Below are 24,081 nucleotides of genomic sequence, written 5' to 3'. Positions count from 1 at the left end.
AAGCACTTTGGGAAAATGCTGCCCTACAACTTCTCTGGGAAAATTTCCATTTCTAGGGCACAGAGTTTTGTTTCTAAAGGTCTTCTGGAACATTTAACATAGGACAAAAATCCTCCAATTGACCTTCTTTTTTTGTTATTCTTATATTCCAACCCCAGTCTTCTAAATCAACTTTCCTTTACCCAGCTGGCCAATGCAGCTTTCCAAGCACAGCTGTCACCTGCCTCTCACCCTGTCTGCCCTCCGTCAGCGTCTCAAGGCTGCATTCATAGAGATACGCATTTCTTGGTTCTGAAGTGCCATACAGAACTGTATTTTATTTATCAGTGTGGATATAAATTTGTGGAGTTTTTTTCATTTTTAGTGCATCTTTACAGATAGCAGTAAGAGTCCATTATTATTCTGATCAGAACATGACAGAACATTGTATATACAACATTCAACCACCTATAGAACCTCCAGGTGGTTTCTAGTCTTTTCAGCACTTTAAATAGAGCCATGACCATGCACTTTTTCCTGGAGGGAGAAAAATAATAAAATTCCCCCTTTTAAATATCAATTTTACTTTATCGATTTACTTTTCCCCCCTTATGCATAATACACAGCTAATAAAGTTAAGCCAGTAACAATCTCTGCATAACATCAGAGTTAAATGCTCTCTGCTCCCTCACACATAATGAGGGAATATGTAATATATACTATCATATTATGAGGGAACAATATAACAGGTTGTACTACATAAGATTCTTGTAAAGAAAGCACTTAAAGTAGTGCCTGACACTTGAAAAGCACTCGACAGTTAACTATCATCATTTCCAGGACAAGACCAAACTCAACCATCTCATTCATTATACTCCAACTGCCCAGCCACTTCTCTGGACTCAACAGCTGAAGGTGAATCTAAACCAGGGGGAAGAGCAGGGAATAGGGAGAGAGGACAGTGCAATTCTATGGCTAATTTAAGGGTAGTTCGGGTCACTAGGTTGCACAACTGAAACTAAAGTAATATTGCATGTCAACTGTAATTGAAAAACAATTAATTAAAACACACACACACAAAGTAGTTCAGGTCCACTTTAGAACTGGCTGGAAATAAGCAGGCAAACAAATGTATATCCGCACACCACAAGGGTGTGTTTTGGATCCTGAAAACTCTCTCGCTGATTTTTAAACAGCTAGAGTTGGTGAGCACAGCGTAAGAAATTAAAAAGGACTGCTTTCAAAAAGAACAGGGAAAGACACATGATGACCTATGCCATCTTTGCAGGTACCAGTTACATCTCTGAAAAATATGGGCAACTAGGGAAATTGTCTGTATAGACAGACTAGTTTCTTTCTTTTGTTGCCTCCCCTTGATGAAATGAAAGCAAGCAATCAAAAATATTTACCCAAATTCCTTTTTTCCCTCCCGTATTCCTACAACCTACCCTGACATTGTGTGCTTCTCTGTTCCTCCACCTTCATTAGCCGATGAAGCACGCTGAGAGCAACTTAGCGTGAAGCACCACTGAGCACAATTTACACGAGCTCTTCTCGCTCTACAGTGCCTCCCGCTAGGAAAAGTTAAGTTCCAGGCTACAAGTTATAACAATCCTCGATATAATTTCACTTTCTGTAGTAACAGCTATCTACTTAATTGTCCTCTCTTCACTGTAAAAGCTATAGAAGAATTGAGAAAAATACAGTTATACAAAAAAACTATTTCAACATATTCTAAGGCTTTCAGTCCTATCCCATAGGCACAAAAGACAGTAAAATTGATATTACAAGTTATAAGGTTGGTTACAAACTATACAATGTACAATACTTTAAAATGTGACTTCATAGCTAAGAGTACCATCAACTTTCATAATCTATTTCTTTGCCTGAATATATTCCTATTAAAAACAAAAAAAAACCTCAGATATTCCTACCATTTGCTCCTGGTGCCAGATTGCTTCTTCTAAGTTGTTATGATTTACTCTGAAATTTAAATCAGGATTATTTCACTGCTTAAGTTAATTTCCCAAAAGTATTACCTAAATACTGCCTTTAATTCAATATATCCTAAATCCTAATAATCCCTATATTTACTGAGATTTGAATTATTAACATAAAAATGGCTATTTTTCAAGTAAGTGGAAGGGGACTTACCACATATGGAATGAGCACTAGGAACTTGTACTTAGAGCATAAACAAATTCTCTGGAATATGCTCAGGACCATACCTCAGTTACACCTTTTCTCTACTGATTTGGTAAAACATTGTAAAATGTCATATATTAACCAATTCTTATTTTTTACTGTAAGCAGGGCTTCCTTACACTAAAATACAGTAGAATGATACTCTAATGGCTTCCAGTCAGTAGAATCTTTATTTCTATTTTGTGCCTTGAAACTACAAATTGTAAAAATTTCCGGGTTTTGAGTAATCCTCATCTTTTGAAGTTGGGTCTGATTGCTGGTAACAGCCAAAATCCAATCAGAGCCAAATCCTGCAAGTAAGGTGAATGCCTAAGATGGATAATGCAGATTTAGGTAAATTATTAAGAACAGCAATGATAGGTGATGAAGTCTTGAAATCTCTTGTGTGGCATATCAACTGTTTCTCGGGGAAATTCCAAGTATTGGAAAAAAGTTTGAACAATAGAAGTCATTAAAGTAATTGTCAAAAGAACTAGTACTTATTCTCATTGCTTTCTGGCTTAATATACCTCATATATAGAATTTCAAGATAGCTGTTCAAAGCTAACTAAAGTACTGTGTCAATTATTCAGCACTGTCAGTAAAGTAACAGGCATTACTAAATAGGTGAAATACTGTATTAATCATTTGGTAACAGTCTGTACAAAATATATACAGCATACTCCCCCTCCTTCATCAGCAGAGGAGACAAAATGAAAGGTTCTTCAATCACCTGTTCTCATGTGCAATTGCGTGTTACTAGTTCGGCATCTGCCTCAGAGAACTGGAGCCGAGATTCAAGTGAGGAAACTGCTGAGGTGTACACTGCTGGCACGATGCAGGTACTCATTGAAGTGCTACATTAGGGTTACTGCTAATGTTTATACCATGACTTCACGGTGGTTTATGTAGTACCTACTATATACTTCCGTGTGCCCTGAATGGTACCGAGAAATGAATTGAGAGAGAACGGCAACTAATACTGTCAACTGCAGAAATGCAGTTGCCAAGGACTTTTCACACTCTGTCTCTTAACTCCTTACCATCAGGTTCCCACAACATTGGGGAGAAATGCTCTGTAAGTTTTGCTGTGATCTTTCCTCTTCAATTTTATCAACCACATCTTCAAAACTGTTCCCCTTGCTCTCCACGGCAGACCACTCTCATGACTTCTATCACTGCTCCCAACCAATGCTCATTACTTTGCTTTCTCTTTGCTCTTTCCATTTCTTTCTATTGGTGACCTTAATCCTGTTTCATAGCTTCAACTATATTTTCAAAGGAAAAAACAAGAATGGATTTTTAGAGATGTAGTCCAATTTCTTTTTATACATAAATTGAAACTAGGAAAAATGATCTGCCCATGTTGAAGGCCATCCATCAAGGCCAAAGTGACTTCTTTGCTGATGCCGCTACTTTAAGACTCCCATCTGTAAATTCTACAATTAAACTACCAGTAGAGGATTACCACCAGCAAACATTCAATATAGTATATCATCAAAATAGAATAAAGCCCCAGACTTGCCTTCCATTTCTTGGGTATCCCCTTTACAAAGTCATGCCTCAGAAGTTAACACACACACATACACACACACACACACACACACACACACACCTAAAAGAATGGGCATTGAATTGTTTCTATTTCAGCAAATAGTGTTTTGTTGAACTGTACAATAAATACCTTGTGTTGATTATTTTATACGGTTACATTCTGGAAATACTATAAGGTCTTTTCAAAAATGAAAGAATTCTCAACTTTACAAAATCCATGGAAAATGAACATCCACTTGGCTGGTGTAGCTTAGTGGATTGAGCGCGGGCTGGGAACCAAAGTGTCCCAGGTTTGATTCTCAGCCAGGGTACATTCCTGGGTTGCAGGCCAGAACCCCCAGCAACCGCACATTGATGTTTCTCTCTCTTTCTCTTTCTCTCTCCCTCCCTTCCCTCTCTAAAAATAAATAAATCTTAAAAAAAAAAGAAAAAAAGAAAATGAACATCCAAATAACTTCAGTTACTTCATCTATAAAATAAGGAAAATAATGGAACTTACCCTGATAATTCTAAACATGAAATAATATTATTTACTAAAAGCTCATTAAATATTGGGTGAGAAGAAGAAAAATATAAGACTATCAAAGTGTACTTTGATAAGTCATTCTTCAAGGTACTTCATGACATACAAAGTTGAATAAGACAATTACTGCCTTCAAGAAGCTTATCATTGACTTTAACAGTTGTGAAACCCATGTGCTAATTCTGATTCTAGTGATCAGGGAGATGACGCACCAACCTAACCAAATGAAATGAAGAACATCAATCTGCCAAATGAATATTAAGATCATAAATTCATCTATTCCATGCTTGAGTTTTCATAAAAAAAATTTCTAGATGTTAAAGTTACAGTCTAACATAATCTAAAAGATGATTCCAAACTCAAAAGCTAAAATCTACAGTCAATTTTCACAGATTTTCATATATTTATTATAGCATTCTTTTAAATATTTGATGAAAAGAACCAGATCCTTGCTAATGATCTTCATAAACTGTATCAAAAAATTGAACATGTTTAGAAAATGAAAAAAATGTGGCAAGAGGAACATTTTTGCATCATACTATTCATATTACCACTCTTCTAAGCAGGTTTCCATCTTTTAGAGGACAGTTCATTTAGTTATAATAAAACAGGTGGTACAATTTTAATCATATAAGAAGCTTCCAGTTTCAAGGAAATTTTGTTTTGATGTTCTTTTCTTTGCTATCAGATTATAGAGGATAAATGGCTTGAAACTGCTATTGTAATTACATGCCTTCTGTTGTCTCATCATTTATGACATAAGGGAGGGGCTGAGGCTGTAAGACTTTAAAGCCCATTTGGAATTGGTAGCATACTGCCTGCCATCATTTCCCAGCAATCTATCACGGCAGGCCCAAGGATTAGAGGATTAAGAGAAGGTTTTATCAAAATCTGTACTATTTCTCTGAAGACAGGCTGAGCGTAAGAAGACTATCATACTAGATGTGAACGGTATTTCCTAGCCAGATTAAACATGCTGTAAAACTGACATTTCTAATATGTTAGTCATAACATTGTAGATTTTTATTTAAAACGGGCCATGTAATGCTTGTACTTGTTTTGCAGTACAGAGTATAGTTTCAGAGAGAAGCTGGATTCCTACTTATACACTAACCTTAAGCAAGTCCTTGATTCCCTCTGAGGGATCCACTGTATGTACACAATGGAATTCAATAAATGGTAACCATTACAGTTAACACCCTGTAATAGAAAAATTCTTGATCTTCGAGAATTATATACTGCAATCTAAAAATGGAAACAATACACTTGATTCATCAAGGCTTATAAAATAATGCAGCACTTGGACTGACAACTTGCAATAGTTTATATTCCAACAGATATTTGTTCTACATAGCGGGATCTTCTGCAACTCTAAAACACAATTTAACTTCCTCTTAGATAATGAGGCCCATGAGGTGGGCCTGGGATTCGGGAGAGAGGGGGAAACTTACAAAACCTAATTAAAAATGAAATGCAATGTAAGAAATCAAAAACTTCAGATGCATAATTCATATGGCCTATATGTCAATAAAATTCTTCAAATACTATGTTTCAGAAGCTGTGTTTATTAAAATTAGGTAGTCTACACTATAGTATAATTCACAAAGCCATGCACACTATGTTGGTAAACTAACTGTAAAACAACACCTTGGAGAGAAAGAAAGGTGTGGGGATTTCAGGATGGGATAAATACATGCTTTTTAGTATCATTTTATGTGAATACTGGTAGTTAACGCTTTAATGAAAAAGAAATGGAATTACTTTTAGCCAAGTTGGAGGCATAGGTAGACACACTGTACCTCCTTGCACAACCAAAAGAAGGACAAAAACAATTTAAAACAAAAAAAAAATAACCAGAACTGCCAGAAAATCAAACTGTATTGAAGTCCAACAGCCAAGGAGTGAAAGAAGAAAAATTTATCCAAGCTGGTAGGAGGGGTGGAGACAGACAGACAGCTGGGGCAGGGAGGACACATAGCAAGGCAGTGGCTGGTGGACTGGAGCGGGGAAGGGAGAGGCAAGCAGAATGGGCAGTCTCACACTTGTGTGCAGATAAACCCAGAGGAACAATTGGGGGTGAGACAGACTGTGTAACCCAGTAATCCAGCGCAGGAAAAAAAAGCCTCACAACCTCTGGCTTCAACCTATGAAGGTTGCAGGCAGGATAAACTCCCAGCCTCACAGGAGAGGTTCATTGGAGAGACCCATGGTGTCCTAGAACGTACACAAACCCACCCACCAGGGAATCAGCACCAGAAGGGCCCAACTGGCTTGTGGGGTAGCAGGGGAGGTGACTGAAAGCCAGCCGAGCAAGCAGCATTGTTCCCTCTCTGACCCCTCCCCCACATACAGCATCACAATGCAGTGAAGTGGGTTGCCCTGCCTGGTAAATACCTAAGGCTCTGCCCCTTACTACGTAACAGGCATGCGGAGACAAAGAAATATGGCCCAAATGAAAGAACAGATCAGAACTCCAGAAAAATAACTAAGTGATGAAGAGATAACCAGCTTATCAGATCCAGAGTTCAAAACACTGGTAATCAGGATGCTCACAGAAATAGTGGAGTATGGTTGCAAAACAGAGGAAAAGGGGAAGGCTGTGAAAAGTGAAATGGAGAAAATTAGCAGGGAACCAACAGTAAGGGAAGGAAACTGGGACTCAAATCAATGATTTGGGGCAGAAGGAAGAAATAAACATTCAACCAGAACAGAATGAAGAAACAAGAATTCGAAAAAAATGAGGAAAGGATTAGGAACCTTCGGGACAACTTTAAACATTCCAACATCCAAATCATAACGGTGCCATAGAAGAGGAAGAGCATGCAATTGAAAACTTTTTTGAAAACATAATGAAGGAGAACTTCCCCAACCTGAAGAAAGAAACAGACTTCCAGGAAATCCAGGAAGCTCAGAGAGTCCCAGAAGTTGGACCCAAGGAGGAACACACCAAGGCACATCATAATTACATTACCCAAGATTAAAGATAAGGAAAGAATCTTAAAAGCAGCAAGAGAAAAGGAGACAGTTACCTACAAAGGAATTCCCAGAAGACTATCAACTGACTTCTGAAAAGAAACCTTGCAGGCAAGAAGGGACTAAAAAGAAGTATTCAAATTCATGAAAGGCAAAAACTTACATCCAAGATTACTCTATCCAGCAAAGCTATCATTTAGAATGGAAGAGCAGATAAAGTGCTTCCCAGTCAAGGAAATGTTAAAGGAGTTCATCATCACCAAGCCCTTACTATATGAAATGTTAAAGGGACTTATCTAAGAAATTGAAGAAGATCAAAAACTATGAACAGTAAAATGACAACAAACAACTATTAACAACCAAACCTTAAAAAAAAAACCCTAAGTGAACAACTAAAAACAGAAACAGAATCACAGAAATGGAGATCACATGGGGGAGGGTTATCAGTGTGGAGGGAATGGGAGGGGAGGATGGGGGGAAAGATACAGGGAATAAGTAGCATAAATGGTAGGTACAAAATAGACAGGGGGAGGTTAAGAACAGTATGGGAAATGGAGAAGCCAAAGAACTTATATGGTCATGGACATGAACTAAGGGTGGAGGAATGCTGGTGGGAGGGAAGGTGCAAGGCATAGGGAAATAAAGGGGAGAAAAAAGTGGGACAACTATAATAGCATAATCAATAAAATATACTTAAAAAAATAAAAATGGCATATTAAAATATTGGTGGTGGTGCAAACCTTCATAAACAGGTTCTACACTTTACAAGTTTCACTCAACAGTTGAGAATACTAGCTCATTATTACAAGAACTCTGTACTACCTCTAACTGGATAGCAGCTGCAAACTTATTAACACTAAGATTTTGGAATTTAGTAGTAAGTAGTAAAAATACTATTTGAATAACACTACCAACAACAACAGCCACAAAAGGAACCAACACTGAGAATGTGTATGGTTTGTATAACATTCCTGCATTTAATCCTTTCAATAAACTCATCAAGTAATTAATATAATCTCCAATTTAATATAAAGAAATGCTCCAAGAAATTAGGCAACACCCAGTATCACAGGGTTAATTTGTGATAGAACTTAGATACATACTCAGGGCTTTAAATTTTCAAAGTCAATGTTCTTTATGATGTACCATACTACTAATACCAGTTTAGGAATCTGACATAACAGGTAAACATAATTCCATGGTAGTTACAAACTTATGGAATAAGGTATTACCTTCACATACAGCGCCACACAGAATCTTGGTATAACTGGTTTTTGTATAAATAATTAATTACAAATTTTAATTCTGCCCATAAAGATATATTTAAAAATAAGGAATAAAAAGCTACATTTAATTCATTTTAAAACATAGTCTACCAAAATGTTATCTTCAGCTAAGCTTCCTAAAAGTATAAATGTAGTATCATAAACTAAGACACCAAACAAATCAGAAAGACACATCTATGTGGATGAACTAAGGGAGGGCAGCTATCTGTACCAGATCGAGAATACATGCAACTATTAAAGACAAAAGAAAAAGTTATTTTAGACTCTTAAATGTTAGCGAGCATGGAGCCTGGGGTTAGGTGTACAGGGAACAGCCATTCCCCTAGTTGAGGCTTTTGGGTTTCTCTTAAAGCTCAAATACAATGAAGCAGTGCCTCAAAAATTCACAAGAAAAATGACCAACCCAGAATTATCAAGTGTCAGTTTACAGAGAAAAAAAAAAGAATTTAGGCAGCAAAGTTTCAAATTCTTCCTGCATAGCATACTTTCTCAAGAAACTACTAGAATTGCTCTATTAACAAACAGAGAAAGAGGAAGAGGAGATCCAGGAATTCTCAGGAACAGTGATGGGGAAAGAAAACACTAGCATGATAAATGTGCGGCAGGCACAGAAAGCAAGCAATTTGGGCAGGAGAACTCCACCAGAGTTGTAACCAGGTATAAGTGAAAATGAGAGCCACCTCTCACCAGAGAGAAATTTATACTTCTAAATAAAGATGAATCAATGACAAGATACATAAAAAAATATTAAGGGAACAAAAACATACTTATTTTTATAAACATACTTATAATTAACTTCAGGAAAAATAAAACCTTATAAAAGAAAGGAAGTGTAATCATGGTATGCCAAACTTCAATGGTGACAATTATTTATATATCAAAAAAATGTACATATTGAAAACTGACAACCAATAATATTGTCAAAACTCCTGGAAGGGTGAGGGAAAAAGGACTCATATATGTTTGAGTGTGTGTGTATGTATGTGAGGGGCTAAATGTAACCTAAATCTTCACTTTCTATTAATAGAAAGTCCACAGATATTACCTAGAATTTTTTTAAAAGTAAAAAACAGCAGAATAACCATAATATATTCAAAAAGCCAGACGTGAAAAATTATCTCTAGGGAGCGTAAACAGGGAAAAGGGAAGGGAGGCAAGAGCTAAGGAGGTAATTCCTCGTTACAAACCTTGTTAAATCTGACTTCTTAAAGTATATAATATTTGCCCTGACTGGTGTAGCTCAGTGGGTTGGGTATTGAAGGCCAGGGGTCACCTATTCAATTCCTGGTAGGGGCCTGGGTTGTGGGCTAGGTCCCCAGTGGGGTACACATGAGAGGCAACTACACATTGATGTTTCTCTCCCTCTCTTTCTCCCTTCCTTCCCCTCTCTCTGAAAATAATACAATTTTTTAATTTTAAAAAATAAAATTATAAACTGAAGAAAAAAATAAAAACTAATCCAATACAATTTGAAATTTCAGGTTAAAAGTTTTAACCAATTTTTTGTTTCAAAATGAAAGACACAATTTCTAATAAAATCAGTATATAAGGAACATTAGATTCAGAACATTGGGCTTTCTTCTGAAATATACTTTACTAGTAGATTTAAAACTTGCTCAATTCTGTATCATTCTGCCTCACAACTGAATTCATTTTTTTCTGAAGTAGCATTCTCTATACGATATACCTAAAATTAAATTATGTTCAGTAACTGTCAACTCTCAAATTCAAGTTAACATAGCTTATCATGTATACATATCACTCTGTATTACACACACACACACACACATACACACACGCACTCTTAGTAGTAGTTTCTTGCCTTCTAGTCTAGTCCAATGAATCTCCAAATGCTCACAATGTGAGGTAGAGTATGTTTTCATTGGAGAGAAAATTCCTTTGTCTTTTTCCAATTTCTTCCTAAAGTTTATGGGGAAGTTCATTTTTGTTTAAGCATTCAGTTATTTTACTATTAGAAAAAAATGAATGCCCCAAATACTTTGTTTTTACTGAAAATTATATGTAACAAAGTATTTCTAAGCTAGATAATGAACAGGTCAGTTATTTTTAGATTTTGTACTTTAATTATGTAGTTTGGATCTGATACATATAAATTAACAATGCTAATATTTCTAAGTGATCAGTTTTTCTTCTCTCTCCAGCACATTTCTCCAGACCGCCTCTACTGCAGTCTACATACTAAATTTCTGAACTATTGCAATGTTCATGGTCACATTAAATCTAAAAAGATATTTTGGAAGGGTAGCATTTATATCAAAGGGCGTTTTTAAGGTCACTGTCCTAACACTGAAGAGTATGAATGTTTAGGGATAGTCATAATTTTTTCATGCATCCAATGAATATTATTAGGTAGTTGCTGGGTTGGCTACTTAACAGAATTCAAAGACAGACAATTCATACTTCCAACCCTCAACAAGCTTAAAATCTAACAGAAAAGTTAAAAACTCACAATAAAAAGAGAAAACAAAATAACAGCAGCAGCAATCAAGTTCAAATCTATGAGCCTATTTCTAGGTACAAAAATCCTAGGCCAACTCTAAAATAAGGTGCCCTTCAAAAAAAGCAAATCACTGAGGTTCACACTAGTTCCTGATTCTACTAGTCATTTTCCCAGAGTTCTTTCAAAAGCTCTTGCAAAAAACAGAGAAGATGCATAGACATGTGCAAACCTGAAAAGTACTGTACAACTCTTTCTAGAGTATGAAAAAAAAGCTAGTACTGAAACCACTTTCTGCCACACATAGATCAGTATCTGAAGTCACTGAGTATTTACTATGTCTAAGAACTTATAAAGACCTTTTGGAGTACTAGAATTTTTGTTAAAGCTGCAACATTTGTATAATCTATTGGGAATGTGAGAGAGCACATTTATGCAGATTAATTAAACAGACAGGGTGAACTGTCTTCCCCAGTTAACAATGTCAGGTCACTCATAAAAAAGATAATTAGGAAAAAAACAAGCAGAACATAACAAGACTATGGACTCTTGTCAATAAGTGGCAAAGAGTAAAACCATGAAACATGAAAGTATGCAGAAACACTCACTCTGAATAACCAAATCTCATTGTTGAAAAGCTGTAACACATCAATGTATTCATCAGAAATCCTAAACATCTATTTCTTTGTTGAAAAGATAAATATAAAAATAACCTATAGCACAGACAGTCTGCTTAGCTTTGGAAATCAGGTGCCTTCAGAATAGTACAGCCTAACATGCAGATGTCGGCTCACCTATTTCTTATTTTGGCTTTACCTCCCTAAGTTTTTCTTTTGTTGCTGTTCACTCCTGTATTTGTTTTTAAATGGCAGTGATGATGTTACACATGTAACTTGCCTGAGTGAAAAATAAAAGAACATGGCTGACAGTTACTTTAAATATATGTATTCAACAAAACCTTCACCTTCTACAAAAGCATCATTTCTCCCAGTGTATTTCCCTTTTTTGAGATTACACTCATTTTTTTTCTATTATAACCATACACATAAAAAAATCCATTTATGCCAAAGTAATATTCCTACTCAAACATAGTATTCTCAATACTGTTAACTGGGTAATTATTTTGAAAATATTACTACAAATATTTTTAAAAAGTGAATAAATAATATTTAAAATCTGGATTGAAATTAAAGCAAGGATGTAAGAACAAAAGAATAGATTATTAATTATTGTGACAAATACAGAATTCATAATTTTAAAATGCAACTACAGAGCATATATAAACTAAGAAAATATAAGATTTTTAAGTATAAAAATGCATCTAAGCATAAAAATGCATCCTTATGTCTTTTTAATACATAAACAAGAGAGTTTCATGCACAGACTTTTTCCAACAGTATCCAATAATAAAGGTGAAAAGAAACAGTGATGGTTCTACTACGTAAATCAGCATTTTTCTATGTTGGCAAGAGGAACAACTGAACAACCAATGGAAAGAATGACATTAACAAGACGAAGAGTGCTATTAAAATAATTTTCTATTCTATTTTCTGTAACTAACACCTGATTCTTACTTTTGCTTTATATTTATAAGGATTTTGTTCTGGATCTTGTTCTTGTGTGAATTTTTTTAATGATAGTGATGATGTTACACATGTGACTTGCCTGAGTGAGAAATGAAAGGAACAGAACCAAAAGGATCTTCTGGAGGATGGTTATGTGGAGCAGAAAGTGGGTCTACATTCTTATCTGAGGATGCTTTCTCCTTGAGCCTGTCTGCAAAAATAAGATGAAACAAAACAAAAAATAAAATAAAAACAAAACGGTCTTTAAAATTTTTTTAAAGTGGTTTATAGTAAAAATAAAAGTGAAAATTAAACAAAGGAACAGCTTATATTAAATTCAGAGTTTATTTTTATAAGTACTCGGGGTAGTCCTGAGTTTCATATACATTTGTTGCTTCAAAGGCAAACTTCACATTGTAATCTCAGGGCTAGATTTCACTAAATGCAATTAACCTAATAACTTGGATTGGTTTATCTAACATCAGTTGTCTTCAACTTGTAATATATTAGACCTGAACTTAAACCCAGCTTACTAAAGGAGACATATTTGGCAGACTTTCTCCTTAAGTAAATATGGAAAAAATATTACAAATGGTCTCTCACTTATAAAATAAGTAAATCCTCTTTCTCAATAGCAATAAAAGGCAATTCACTATATTTTACATTATTGTTCATTTCTCATGTTATTTTGTAGTTATTAAACCATTCACATACACAGAGGTACAAAGATACAGGTATCTCTCTACTAAATTAAATGATTTAATGACATATTTATTCATCCAACAAATTTTTCAGCATCTCTATTGGGCATGCATCATCAAAAAACAAAAACAAACAAACAAAAAAGCAAAGGTGCAATGAGCAACTAAGAAATACAAATGAAGTATGTTAAAAACAAATAAACCTATAGAGAAAAATGTACTAGTCCCTGCACAGGGTGAAAGGAATGAAGGGAGATACTGATCAGATGGTTCAGGGAAGGGTCCTGAGATTCTGTACTTCATCAAGCTCCCAGGTGATGTGACAGTACTGGTCCAGGGAGCACACTGTTGAGAAGGCAAAACCTAAGAGTCTACAATATCCTGAATATACCTGTACTTAATAACTGCTCTGAGCTACTAATTCTTAAATTCTTTATGATAACAGATATAATAACTAGCTTTTATAGCTAAAACTCTGCAAAATCCACATGAAACTTCAGGTTTAAATTTTTACTTAAAACTCTGTTGAAGCACTAATAAACATTTTGCTACGGAAACACACCTGACAATTTATGCAAGCACAAAACTCCCAAAACTTAAGGGCTAGTTTTCAAATCCAATACTGCAATGGATAACAAGGAAACTGTAATTTAGGTGTCCTTTTTCAAGATATTAACTGTATACTAGATTCGGGAGATCAATCACAAATGCTGATTGTACTATGAAAAAAGTTTTTTAAAATAATATTTTGTTGTTCAACACTTATTAAAGAGAAGTTAGTCTCTGCCTACTGCATTGTGTGCCCATCAAAGGCAATGTAATATACAGATCACGTATCATTGTAATCTACACTGGAAGCCTATATAAACTTATTAACCAATGTCACCCCAATAAATTCAATAAAAATAAGATTAAATAAAAATAATTTTTGAACATTAAAAAAAGAGAGAAGTTAGTCTCATAGCATATTTCTGAAAAATAAGACTGAAGAATATATAACCAAGAATCTTTAATTTATTGTAGTGGGAAACCATAATCATACCGTAAGGAAAGGCCCCCCAAAATCACTGAATCACACAGGGTACTCGTGGTTACCAATATTATCAGGCCCTGACTACATTTGTAGAGGAACTTTAAAACCAGAAACTGTTTCTTACATCAGAGCCCTAGACTCCCCCATTTGTTATTCATTTCCCAAATTCTGGTGCATAAGAGAGAGAGGACAAAGGAAAGAACAGGGGTGGGGAAAAACAAATGGAGAGACTGGCTCACAGTGACAGCCACGGCATACCACAACCCAAGAGGCCTCATTTCTTGAAAATAAAGATAGAGTACATAGGTACTTAGGTGTAAATCAGGACCAGACTTCCTTCCTAAACCTGCATCAATTTGTAATGGCCAGGATTCCTGTATAAGAGGTAGTTACCGGGAACCTACCACAGACCTAATGAAGCAGAATATCTAGGTGGGTGCTTGGGAATCCACATTTTCACATAATCATCAGGTTTATAAACCACTGTACCAATGGTACCCAGAATATAAAACCGCAAAGTTACCACTAAGGTTCTTTAAATCCTCGCACACTAGTGGGTGAATTCATGGTAAATGTACAAATAAGCACCATATAGTAATGATAAGAGTAAAAACATTATCATATAGGAGTAAACTAATATTTTATATATAGGGGGTCCCCATAACTAGAAATATGGAGACATCGTTTAATGCAAAGTCCATTTATCCAATTATCTCAAAACAGATAACAGGATATCTCATTGTTCCACAAAACACAGAATTAATTTTTCCATGGAAGATTTAGAAAAGGTCATTTAGATTTCCAAAGTTCGCATGATCATCTGGCTACAGGGCACAAAATACAAGATAAATACACATATTAATATTGTAAATGATCGATTATATGATCTATTATATACAAATAAAAACTAATGAAATGTTATGCAGCATTACTTTTCAAATACAGAGTGACCTCTAAAGTATATTTAAGTTCCATTTTCCAATGACTAGTTTTTTTCACATCAGAGCAAAACTTTTGTTTGATTTTTTTCAGTATAAGAACTTACCTCTTCCTGCCTTCCCAAAAGAATTGTGTTGGTGAATAAAGGAAGTATCTTTTCAAGAATTTTAATTGACATAGGTGGCAAAAATTCAGGATTTAAAAATGCTAGAATCAAAGTATATTCCATAAAATCTACCATCAGAAAAGTTAATTACTCTAAAACATTAATTCAGTAGCTTATTATGAATAATAGCTTGAACAGTCAGGTTAATAAATAAGGTTTAAAAGTACACTCTTCATTTGATATTTTTGAAACTGTTCTAATACATGAGAAGATTTCTGTTATTCTGTTCCGAAGGAAACTTAATAGGTCTGAATTAGCTTAAACTGATGAGAGTTAATATTTTACAACAAATTATATATGCAGATGTTTATATACATTTTATTCTGTGGCTTCACAGAAAAATAACACATTAAGTAGAATTTGCAAAACAGCCACAGTCTGGTTTCTTCTATTCTTTTAGCTTTGATGTAATTTGAAAGAAAAAACAATAAATCCACCATCAACAAAAAATTCCATTCATTATTTTTAATTAACATGTAGAGCTACACAACTATTTGAACAAATGCAAGTTAAACATTTTCCCAAAGGAAACGTCTGTATTCTAATTAGCATTTAATATGTTAAATATTGTGACAATTACATTTCTAAAGTTTACATACTAATCTGAATGTGTTGGTACAATAGACAATAAAAAATATAAACTTAAATTTTTAAAATCTCACTGAGACCAGCTTTATTAATAATTCTCTAATTCTGATTTAATGTTTTGGTCTTAAATAGGAACAGGTAAAAAAAACTCAGAACCATAAATAACATTCAGTTACACTAAATGCAAAAGAAAGGAGGATCTGGTTTACTTTACATGCTAAATCCCTTTGCTACTTGGAATATGGAATCAACTGTTTTCTTCAAGATCACTAAATAACAGTTTTTGTTATGATTTTGGAATATATTTTAAAATTTTAATGTCTCAAAATATGTTATTTTAAAATTACCTTCTGGATTAATACACATAAAGTATTTCCTAGATACCATATCCTTTTTCTTTTCTTTTTTAGTAAATAGCCATGTACCACTTTAAAACTAAAACCTAAAATAAGAATGTATTATTGTGAACAATAACTAAATGTCAATGGCTATATTTTTAAGGACTACACAAAAAGGTATTCAGTTTCTCACTGGAAAGCTTCTCATAAACCAAATATAAATTATTTCACAAAGACCTTGAAAAATTGGTGATACATAACTGCCTGAGGGAGGGAAAAGAAGAATTTAATATGTCAAATACATCAATGATGTATTTATTCATTTTGGGAAAGTTGTTAGAGAGAGATAGAGAAACCAACAATCAACTTTCATTACTACACTGTTTCTACAGAAACTCTTAAGTTTCTGGAAAAAGTCTTCAGCCCATCAGTGTAATTTAAACTTGATCTATCAACTAGATCAAATATTAGCTATCTCATTGCTTATGAGTGAAAGAGTGCTAGAGATGACTGAATATTACAGTTAGCAAAATATTGGGAGGAAGACTTTCTAAATTATATTCTATATGTTGCTGACTTCTTTATATACTTGATTAAAGACATTTCTTTCACCTTTCTTGAACACCATTATTATGACTATCAGTTATTAAGGGAAAAACAGACATTTTTCTGCATTTCCTTCCTTGCTGTTACCTGTCACTCTTGATATTGTGTTTGCACACAAAGTCCTTTCTAATTTGGTTTATTAATTGCTAGCTCAGAAAACTGATAGTTTAAATATACTCTTAAATGCTGGTTAAAGGGCAATAAGTTCATAGGCTGGAGCATAAAGACTTATACAGAAGGTGAGAAAAGGGGAAGCAGCGTTTTACTGAACGCCCAGACTCTTTAAAGACATTATCTTATTTCATTTTCTTGAGAACCCTATGAGGTAAAAGCATCATTACACTCAACTTTTACATGAGGAAATGTCACAGCAGTTAAGTGATTTGAATGAGATTACAACCTAGTTAAATGGCATTGTCAGGGATTAAAATTCCCATTTTCTGGTGTGATGTGCCAATTTCAGTGCATCCGCCTGTGACAGCGACTTCTGTAACTCAGGCACCATCCAGGCAGTCTTCCAAATGGCTGAGCTGCTGCACGTCTGACCTTCACATAGAGTTCCCCCTGCACTTTCACTTGGGACTTAATATCTTGCCTAATTAACACCGAAATGGAGTCTGAACTCTCTCTACCATACACATGTGCACAAATACATACACAAATTGCACCTCTTATCTGACCCTGACATTGGAAGCAAATAGCCCATTAAGAATTTTAGCTTAAGAATTTAAGTTAAACCAGTGTTCATGAAACTCTGTATACATGAAGATTTATATGCCATTCTTGCCTATATGAAGCAAATAAAACTTGGGTGTCATTACAAATTCTATAAAGCTTAAAATAACATATTTTTATAAGGCCAATATAATGGGAATTCTTTACCCATTCTATAAATTGTTTTTTTCAAAAAGGAGCTTTTTACCCAAGGAGTAAGAAAACACTGAGTTAGCAAACCACTTGTTACTATCATGGTCAGAAAACATTAAAATGAGTATTTTAATTTTTCCTATTGCTTTAAAAATAACCCTATAAATTATAATGTTCTGGTTATACCCTGTCTCCCTGCCAACCCCCCAAAAGAGATACTTTGTTTCCTTTTTTAAAACCTTGCTTTTGCCCTGGCTGGCACAGCTCAGTGGATTGAGCACAGGCTGGGAACCAAAGTGTCCCAGGTTCGATTCCCAGCCAGGGTACATGCCTGGGTTGCAGGCCATAACCCCCAGCAACCGCACATTGATGTTTCTCTCTCTCTCTCTCTATCTCCCTCCCTTCCCTCTCTAAAAATAAATAAATAAAATTTAAAAAAAACCTTATCTCTTATTAAAAAAAAAAAAACCCTTGCTTTTGAGGTCACTTAACATAAATTGCAGGAAAAATGTCAAACAAAAAAGTTGTGGTTAAAAAAAAATTGTAAAACATATGGGTAAGATTGGTTTTACCAAAGTGAATAAACCTTTATAAAGGCTCAGAACTCATTTTATAGCTGCATTTAATCACCAATTTAATTTTTGATAATTGTATAACCAATATGTAAAATACAAATTCAAATCTAAACAACTATTCTTACATGAATGCAGGACATTTAAAATTTTACATAAAGTATATACCAATTCAGAACAAGGCATTTCATCTAATAAATGTTCTCAAAGGGCAGTTACCTAAAGCACAGCAGAGAGTAGGAAAGATAACTAGGGACCACTAAGATCTTCTCTTCACATGCGAAAATGGGTGAATGCACTTGGATGTGTGTACACATGTGTACACACCCCACCCCCTCAGAAACCTGAAAATTATCTACACACTCCAGAAATAAGCTTTTTGCTCCTATTCGGCAACCTCCTCAAAACAGCCCACAGGCCCCTTTTCCTGAAAGGAACTCTTCTAATGTGTATGACGGGGATTAACACATATTTAGGTAGTTTAAGAAAAGGCAATGATTCCAAGTAAAAACAGTGAGATAGCTGATTTAAAGTGGAAAAGAATTTATTTAACTTTTGCCATATCAGGACAACACAGCAACCCTTTTACGTCACCACTCATTAAAAGGGCATTACAAAACATTAACATAATGTAGTAGCCCATATTTTCTTTCAGGCACTTTCAAAGGGCATCTCAGACTCACAATATCTTCTACTGAGTGTGCCAAAAACAGAGCTGCAAAATGACTATTAATAAGGCAAGATACTAATGTCTCTGTTTTTATTTGAATGTTAATTTTCCATGTTTTGGAGATATTCTGAACTTAACATTCAAAAATATGCAATATATTTAAGTGTTAGGAACCAGTGTATTAGCAGCAATCTTGGGTTTAATAGCTACTACCAAGCAATTGAGTTCCAGTGCACACAGCATAGTTTTAGAGTACGTATAAAAGAAGGTGGCCTGATTTTTGCCCTCAAATGCACAAAAAGAATTTTCTATTTACCCCCTTAAAACAGTCTTTGGCCTTGCTGAATAATTATAGAGCTGTTATTTTACTGTGAGGCAAAATAAGCCTTCAAGTGTCCCTTACTTGATCTTAGAAGGTCAAATTCTCTGTCCAACAGTTCTTCTTCTGTTAACTTGGAGAAATTGTCCTCTCCAAAAGGATTCCACCCTGACATATCAGGTGGGTTACTGATGTTCTTCTGATTTGTAATATTTGCAACTGCCTCTTTATCAGCAACTGACCTAGAGTAATAATTAAGAGAGGAAAAAGAAAAACATTAGAGCTGAATTTTTAAATGCCATACTTTATAAATGCTTACAAAAGTGGATCTTCTATTATGATGGAGATGGCAGATGAGGACATGGATTGAGGGAAAGACCACCTGGGATGTGAGCAGGCTCCATAAGTGCACTAGCTATATACACTTGGGTAAGTACCTTAACCTCTCCATGTCCCAGCCTCATCTATAAAACAGGAGTAACATTGTCTACCTGATAGGATCACTGAGCAGATTAAATGATTTAATGCATGTAAAGCAAAAAGAACAGTGTCTGGTAAAAAATATAATAGTAAGCGCTCAATAACTATTAACTATTATTATCATAGTGAACAAGCCTTAAAGGGAAAATCAATAGCCATATCAGTTACCACTTTATAATCACTACTTAGGTGATCCTATGTCCTGGTTGAGAAACCACAATAACTTTCCTTTTGACAAAAGCATTCTCTATGTAGCTATCAACAAGTGATTGACTGCTAGATTGCTGTATGAATTAGCTAAACACATGAAGGTTATTTTCTGTTTAAATCTTTCGTGTTATTTGAAGTCTCTATAGTCTGAAGCCTGGGACCACTGGTTCTTTGAAAGTTATCTAATAGGTCTCTTGGCTTTTAAGAGAAGATGAAAGTCTAAAGACTCCTGAACCTAAGAATCCCTGGGTACCTCTCCCTTCAATTCAGCCTGCAAATATAGCAAGGAATAAGGTAATGTAACAAAGTTGTCAAATTCATTTCTAACTGAGATCCAAATTTTCTAATATTGGTAATGAAGGCACAATCTCTACATGCTTCCAAAGAAGAATCTCTATTTTGCAAGCCTTGACATCCCCTCAAATTCACCTGTCCCTTGGGAGCTGACTGCCATTGTCTCCACATGTCTTAAGGGGGAGAGAGGGCAAAAGTTGCTTGTTTTATCCCCTAGTCCAAGCGCCCTCAGTATAGCTGACCCAAGAATGAAATTCTTAAACGGTCACTGAGAGCTAGAGGAAAATAAACATAGTAATTCCCCAATAAGATTATAACTATAATTGAGTAGAACTCACTCTGGGAATGCACCAAACACCAAAGTTTAAGCCTGCCTTCATGTGACAGATTCCCATCTCTAACTTCAAAACTATCTTTAAGGACCTTCCAAACTCTAAGAAAAAAGGGCATTTCCCTCCTGCCTGCCAATCCCTTTCAGAACATTCTGATTCCCTACCTGAATTATCCTCCTCCTGGGGTGAATTATGGATTCTTCTTGGTAGAATGTAACTCAGTGGGGCTGCAGTGGGGGAGGGGTGCAGTGGGGGAGGGGTGAACAAGTGTTCAAATATGTCTACAAGTTCTCTGACACTTTACCCTTCCAAGGGCAGAACCAAATCCCCTGCCATTCATTGTGATCTAGAATCAGTGATTTGATTCTAACAAATGAAATATGGCTGAAAAATGGCCAGTGTTTGACTAGATCATAAAAGGCACTGGAGATTCCTTCTAACCCTTTCTTTTGGACCCCTCATTCTGGGAGAAACCAGAATAACTGGTTCCCTGTTCAAAATAGTCTTTGGATCTACTAAGGAGACTACTTAAGCAGGTTTTTGGAGAGATCCACTGGCACAGAACTGAGGCCTCCTGCCCAAAGCCATGAGTGAGCCATCTTATCAACAGATCATCCAGTACCGGGCAAGCCTTCGGCTGACTGCAGCCAGAGCCAACATGGTAACTGCAACCTCATGAGAGGCCCTTCCCTGCACATAACCAGGTAACTAAGCTACTCCTAAAGTCCTGATCCAAAGAAAAGTGTGTGAGATGTCTGTCATTGTTTTAAACCACTAAGTTTTACAATAATTTATCATGTAGCAACAAATAACTAACACACAGGGTGACTTGTATCATAGATAATATATGCATAGATGTTTTAACTATTATTTGAATACAACATAGTAATACTCTCCAATATTCTTACTAAAGCTGTAGTAAAACACAGTGGAGGGTAGAAATCTTAGCAGAAGATTAAGTCAGAAATAAAAGAAAATAATAATGCTCAACAAGACAGCGTGACCCTTTCCCTCTGTCTGAGGAACTATTTGCTTTCCCATCTTCTACTCAAGCATCCCTTACACAGTTAGGGCACAACATTTAAACCCAATTCTCTTCTTCCACTAACTTAGTCATAAGCAGGAATATTTGCTTACAATCACCTTTTAAATTGTTACAATAGATACTACTCAACATATAATCCTTTGTATAAAGGCTGATATTAAATAGGAACAGTAACAGTGAAGTAGCACTGAGGCACCAAGCGTGACTGGAACAGTGTTCCTGTGGGAAGTTCTGTGTTCCTAACGTTGATTTGCCAAGTTTGTAATTGGTTTTACCCATCTAATCATTGCCCCTCTCCTGCACCATCCTCCCATGCACAACATCACAGGAGTGGAGTAAAAGCAAGTCTTAAACACTTTCACAGATATCCAACCCAATGTGTCCCAAACTGAGATATGCAAAATAATTTGGATGCTAAAAGTATTTTTAATTTTAAAATTATACAGAAAATAGAAAAATTCTTATCTAACATACCATACTATGACTCCATGAACAATTATCACCAGAGATGAGATTTAAGTAGACAGTGCTGTGGTAATTACGTGAATTAGAGGCACCAGCACCTTGGTGTTTGTGTGTGTGTCTCAGATCTCCGGATACTCATCTTCCTTTATGACCAATCAGAAGTTTAGATAACAATACGCTATGGAACACTAACATGAATTCTCTCATGAATTTAACATTCATGGCTCCATTCTTATCAGTGACGCTTTACTTCCAAAGGTTGTAATCCTTCAGAATACAAAGTATTGTAAAGAATATGTAAGTATATGCTCTACCAGAGATTACAGTTTAGTTTTTCATTTTCCAACCATATGCACTCAACAAAATTGGCATTTTTGATGCTAGTTAACATCAAAAGAAAAATATCAATCTAATTAATGTATCTTCAATAGTCTCTTAAACTAAATAATATCAAGCAGAATATCCTATTTTTAATGACAAATAAAATTATTCCATTCTCATCCCTAGAGGACTTATTTCCAGGTATGTCTTTTTGCAAATTTATTAGAGTGGTACTTGCATTTCATAGATTATATTTTAGTGCTTTAATCTGTTTAAAATGTATAATGTTATTTGTTTAAGTGTTATTATTTACAATAATGCTATTTATTTATTAGAGAAAAAAGCACTATGTGGGTAAAAAAAAAGTTATAACTACACAAATGATAGAGTTTGGCAAACACTCTAAAGATCTGGATCTTTAAACAAGCTTCGACCTTATGACCTGCTCTCCACTTAGACATACTGGTCTTAATTCATATACTTAATTTTTGATTGTAGAGAGCATTTAATAACATCCATTTGTTTCTTCCCTCCCTCCCATGGCCCCCTCCCCCACAACACACACTGGCTGTAAGGTTTACTAAAACAAGCTACATACTTTAAGTCTGTCTTGACACGCTTGATGAACAAGTATGCTACTAATGTCTCTGTTACACATGTCTAACTCCCAGCTAAAGCTTGTATGTACCTTTTCCCACCTAATGTTTCAAACCCTGAGATAGTGCTGTATGAAAACTTATTTGCTGTTCCAATAACCAAAGCTCTAACAGCTACTTCCTCCTACATATCTAAACATATTATGAATAATGGTCAATAAATTCTTAACTACAAAATCCTAAAGCATTCCTTATATCAAATCTAAGTTTGAGAAAATCTGTATCACAATTCTTTCATTTATTATAATGTTTTCAATATAAATTATCCATGAAAAATCACCCTACTAACCAATGTATCTGAATAATCAGAGTATACTGTTTCCCACCTATGTTACAGCAACAATGAGCTTGCTGCATCATATCATTTTAAAAAAGAACCAAGCCCTGGCTGGCATAGCTCAGTGGATTGAGCTCGGGCTGTGAATCAAGGTGTCGCAGGTTCGATTCCCAGTCAGGGCACATTCCTCGGTTGCAGGCCACGGCCCCCGGCAACCGCACATTGATGTTTCTCTCTCTCTCTATCTCCCTCCCTTCCCTCTCTAAAAATAAATAAATAAAAAAAAATAAAAGTTCTCTGCTTTAAAAAAAAAAAAAAGGAACCAAATGCCACATTACAATTTTTTGTCAACTGTATAAATTAAACCAAATTAGACCACTTTATAAGTAAATATCAAATTAACTGAAAACAATAATGTATAAGTTAAAAAAGTTAAATTAAAGCCCTGGCTGGTGTAGCTCAGTGGATTGAGCGTGGGCTGGGAACCAAAGTGTCCCAGGTTCGATTCCCAGCCAGGGTACATTCCTGGGTTGCAGGCCATAACCCCCAGCAACCGCACATTGATCTTTCTCTCTTTCTCTCTCTTTCTCCCTCTCTCTCTCTCTATCTCTCTCTCTCTCTCTACCCCCCTCCCTCCCTTCCCTCTCTAAAAATAAATAAATAAAATCTTTAAAAAAAAA

General features: G+C 35.3%; 1 protein-coding gene across 2 annotated transcripts in view; it reads right to left on the bottom strand.

Moving 5' to 3' along the window:
- BMP2K (BMP2 inducible kinase) overlaps positions 1-24,081 on the bottom strand; it is a 124,629-nt gene that overhangs the window by 10,003 nt on the left and 90,545 nt on the right. The window contains exons 14-15 of one of the 2 annotated variants that reach the window (XM_028507648.2): positions 19,406-19,563; positions 12,623-12,733 (exon numbers count right to left, since the gene is read on the bottom strand). In XM_028507648.2, coding sequence (XP_028363449.1) covers positions 12,623-12,733; positions 19,406-19,563 — 269 coding nt within the window. The remainder of the gene's footprint in view (positions 1-12,622; positions 12,734-19,405; positions 19,564-24,081) is intronic. The other variant, XM_028507650.2, reaches the window with a different exon arrangement.

Source organism: Phyllostomus discolor, chromosome 1 (genome assembly GCF_004126475.2).
Source record: "Phyllostomus discolor isolate MPI-MPIP mPhyDis1 chromosome 1, mPhyDis1.pri.v3, whole genome shotgun sequence".
NCBI classification, from domain to species: domain Eukaryota; kingdom Metazoa; phylum Chordata; class Mammalia; order Chiroptera; family Phyllostomidae; genus Phyllostomus; species Phyllostomus discolor.
The sequence above is the reverse complement of the archived record's forward strand: the minus strand, read 5'-3'. Positions and strand labels throughout refer to the sequence as shown.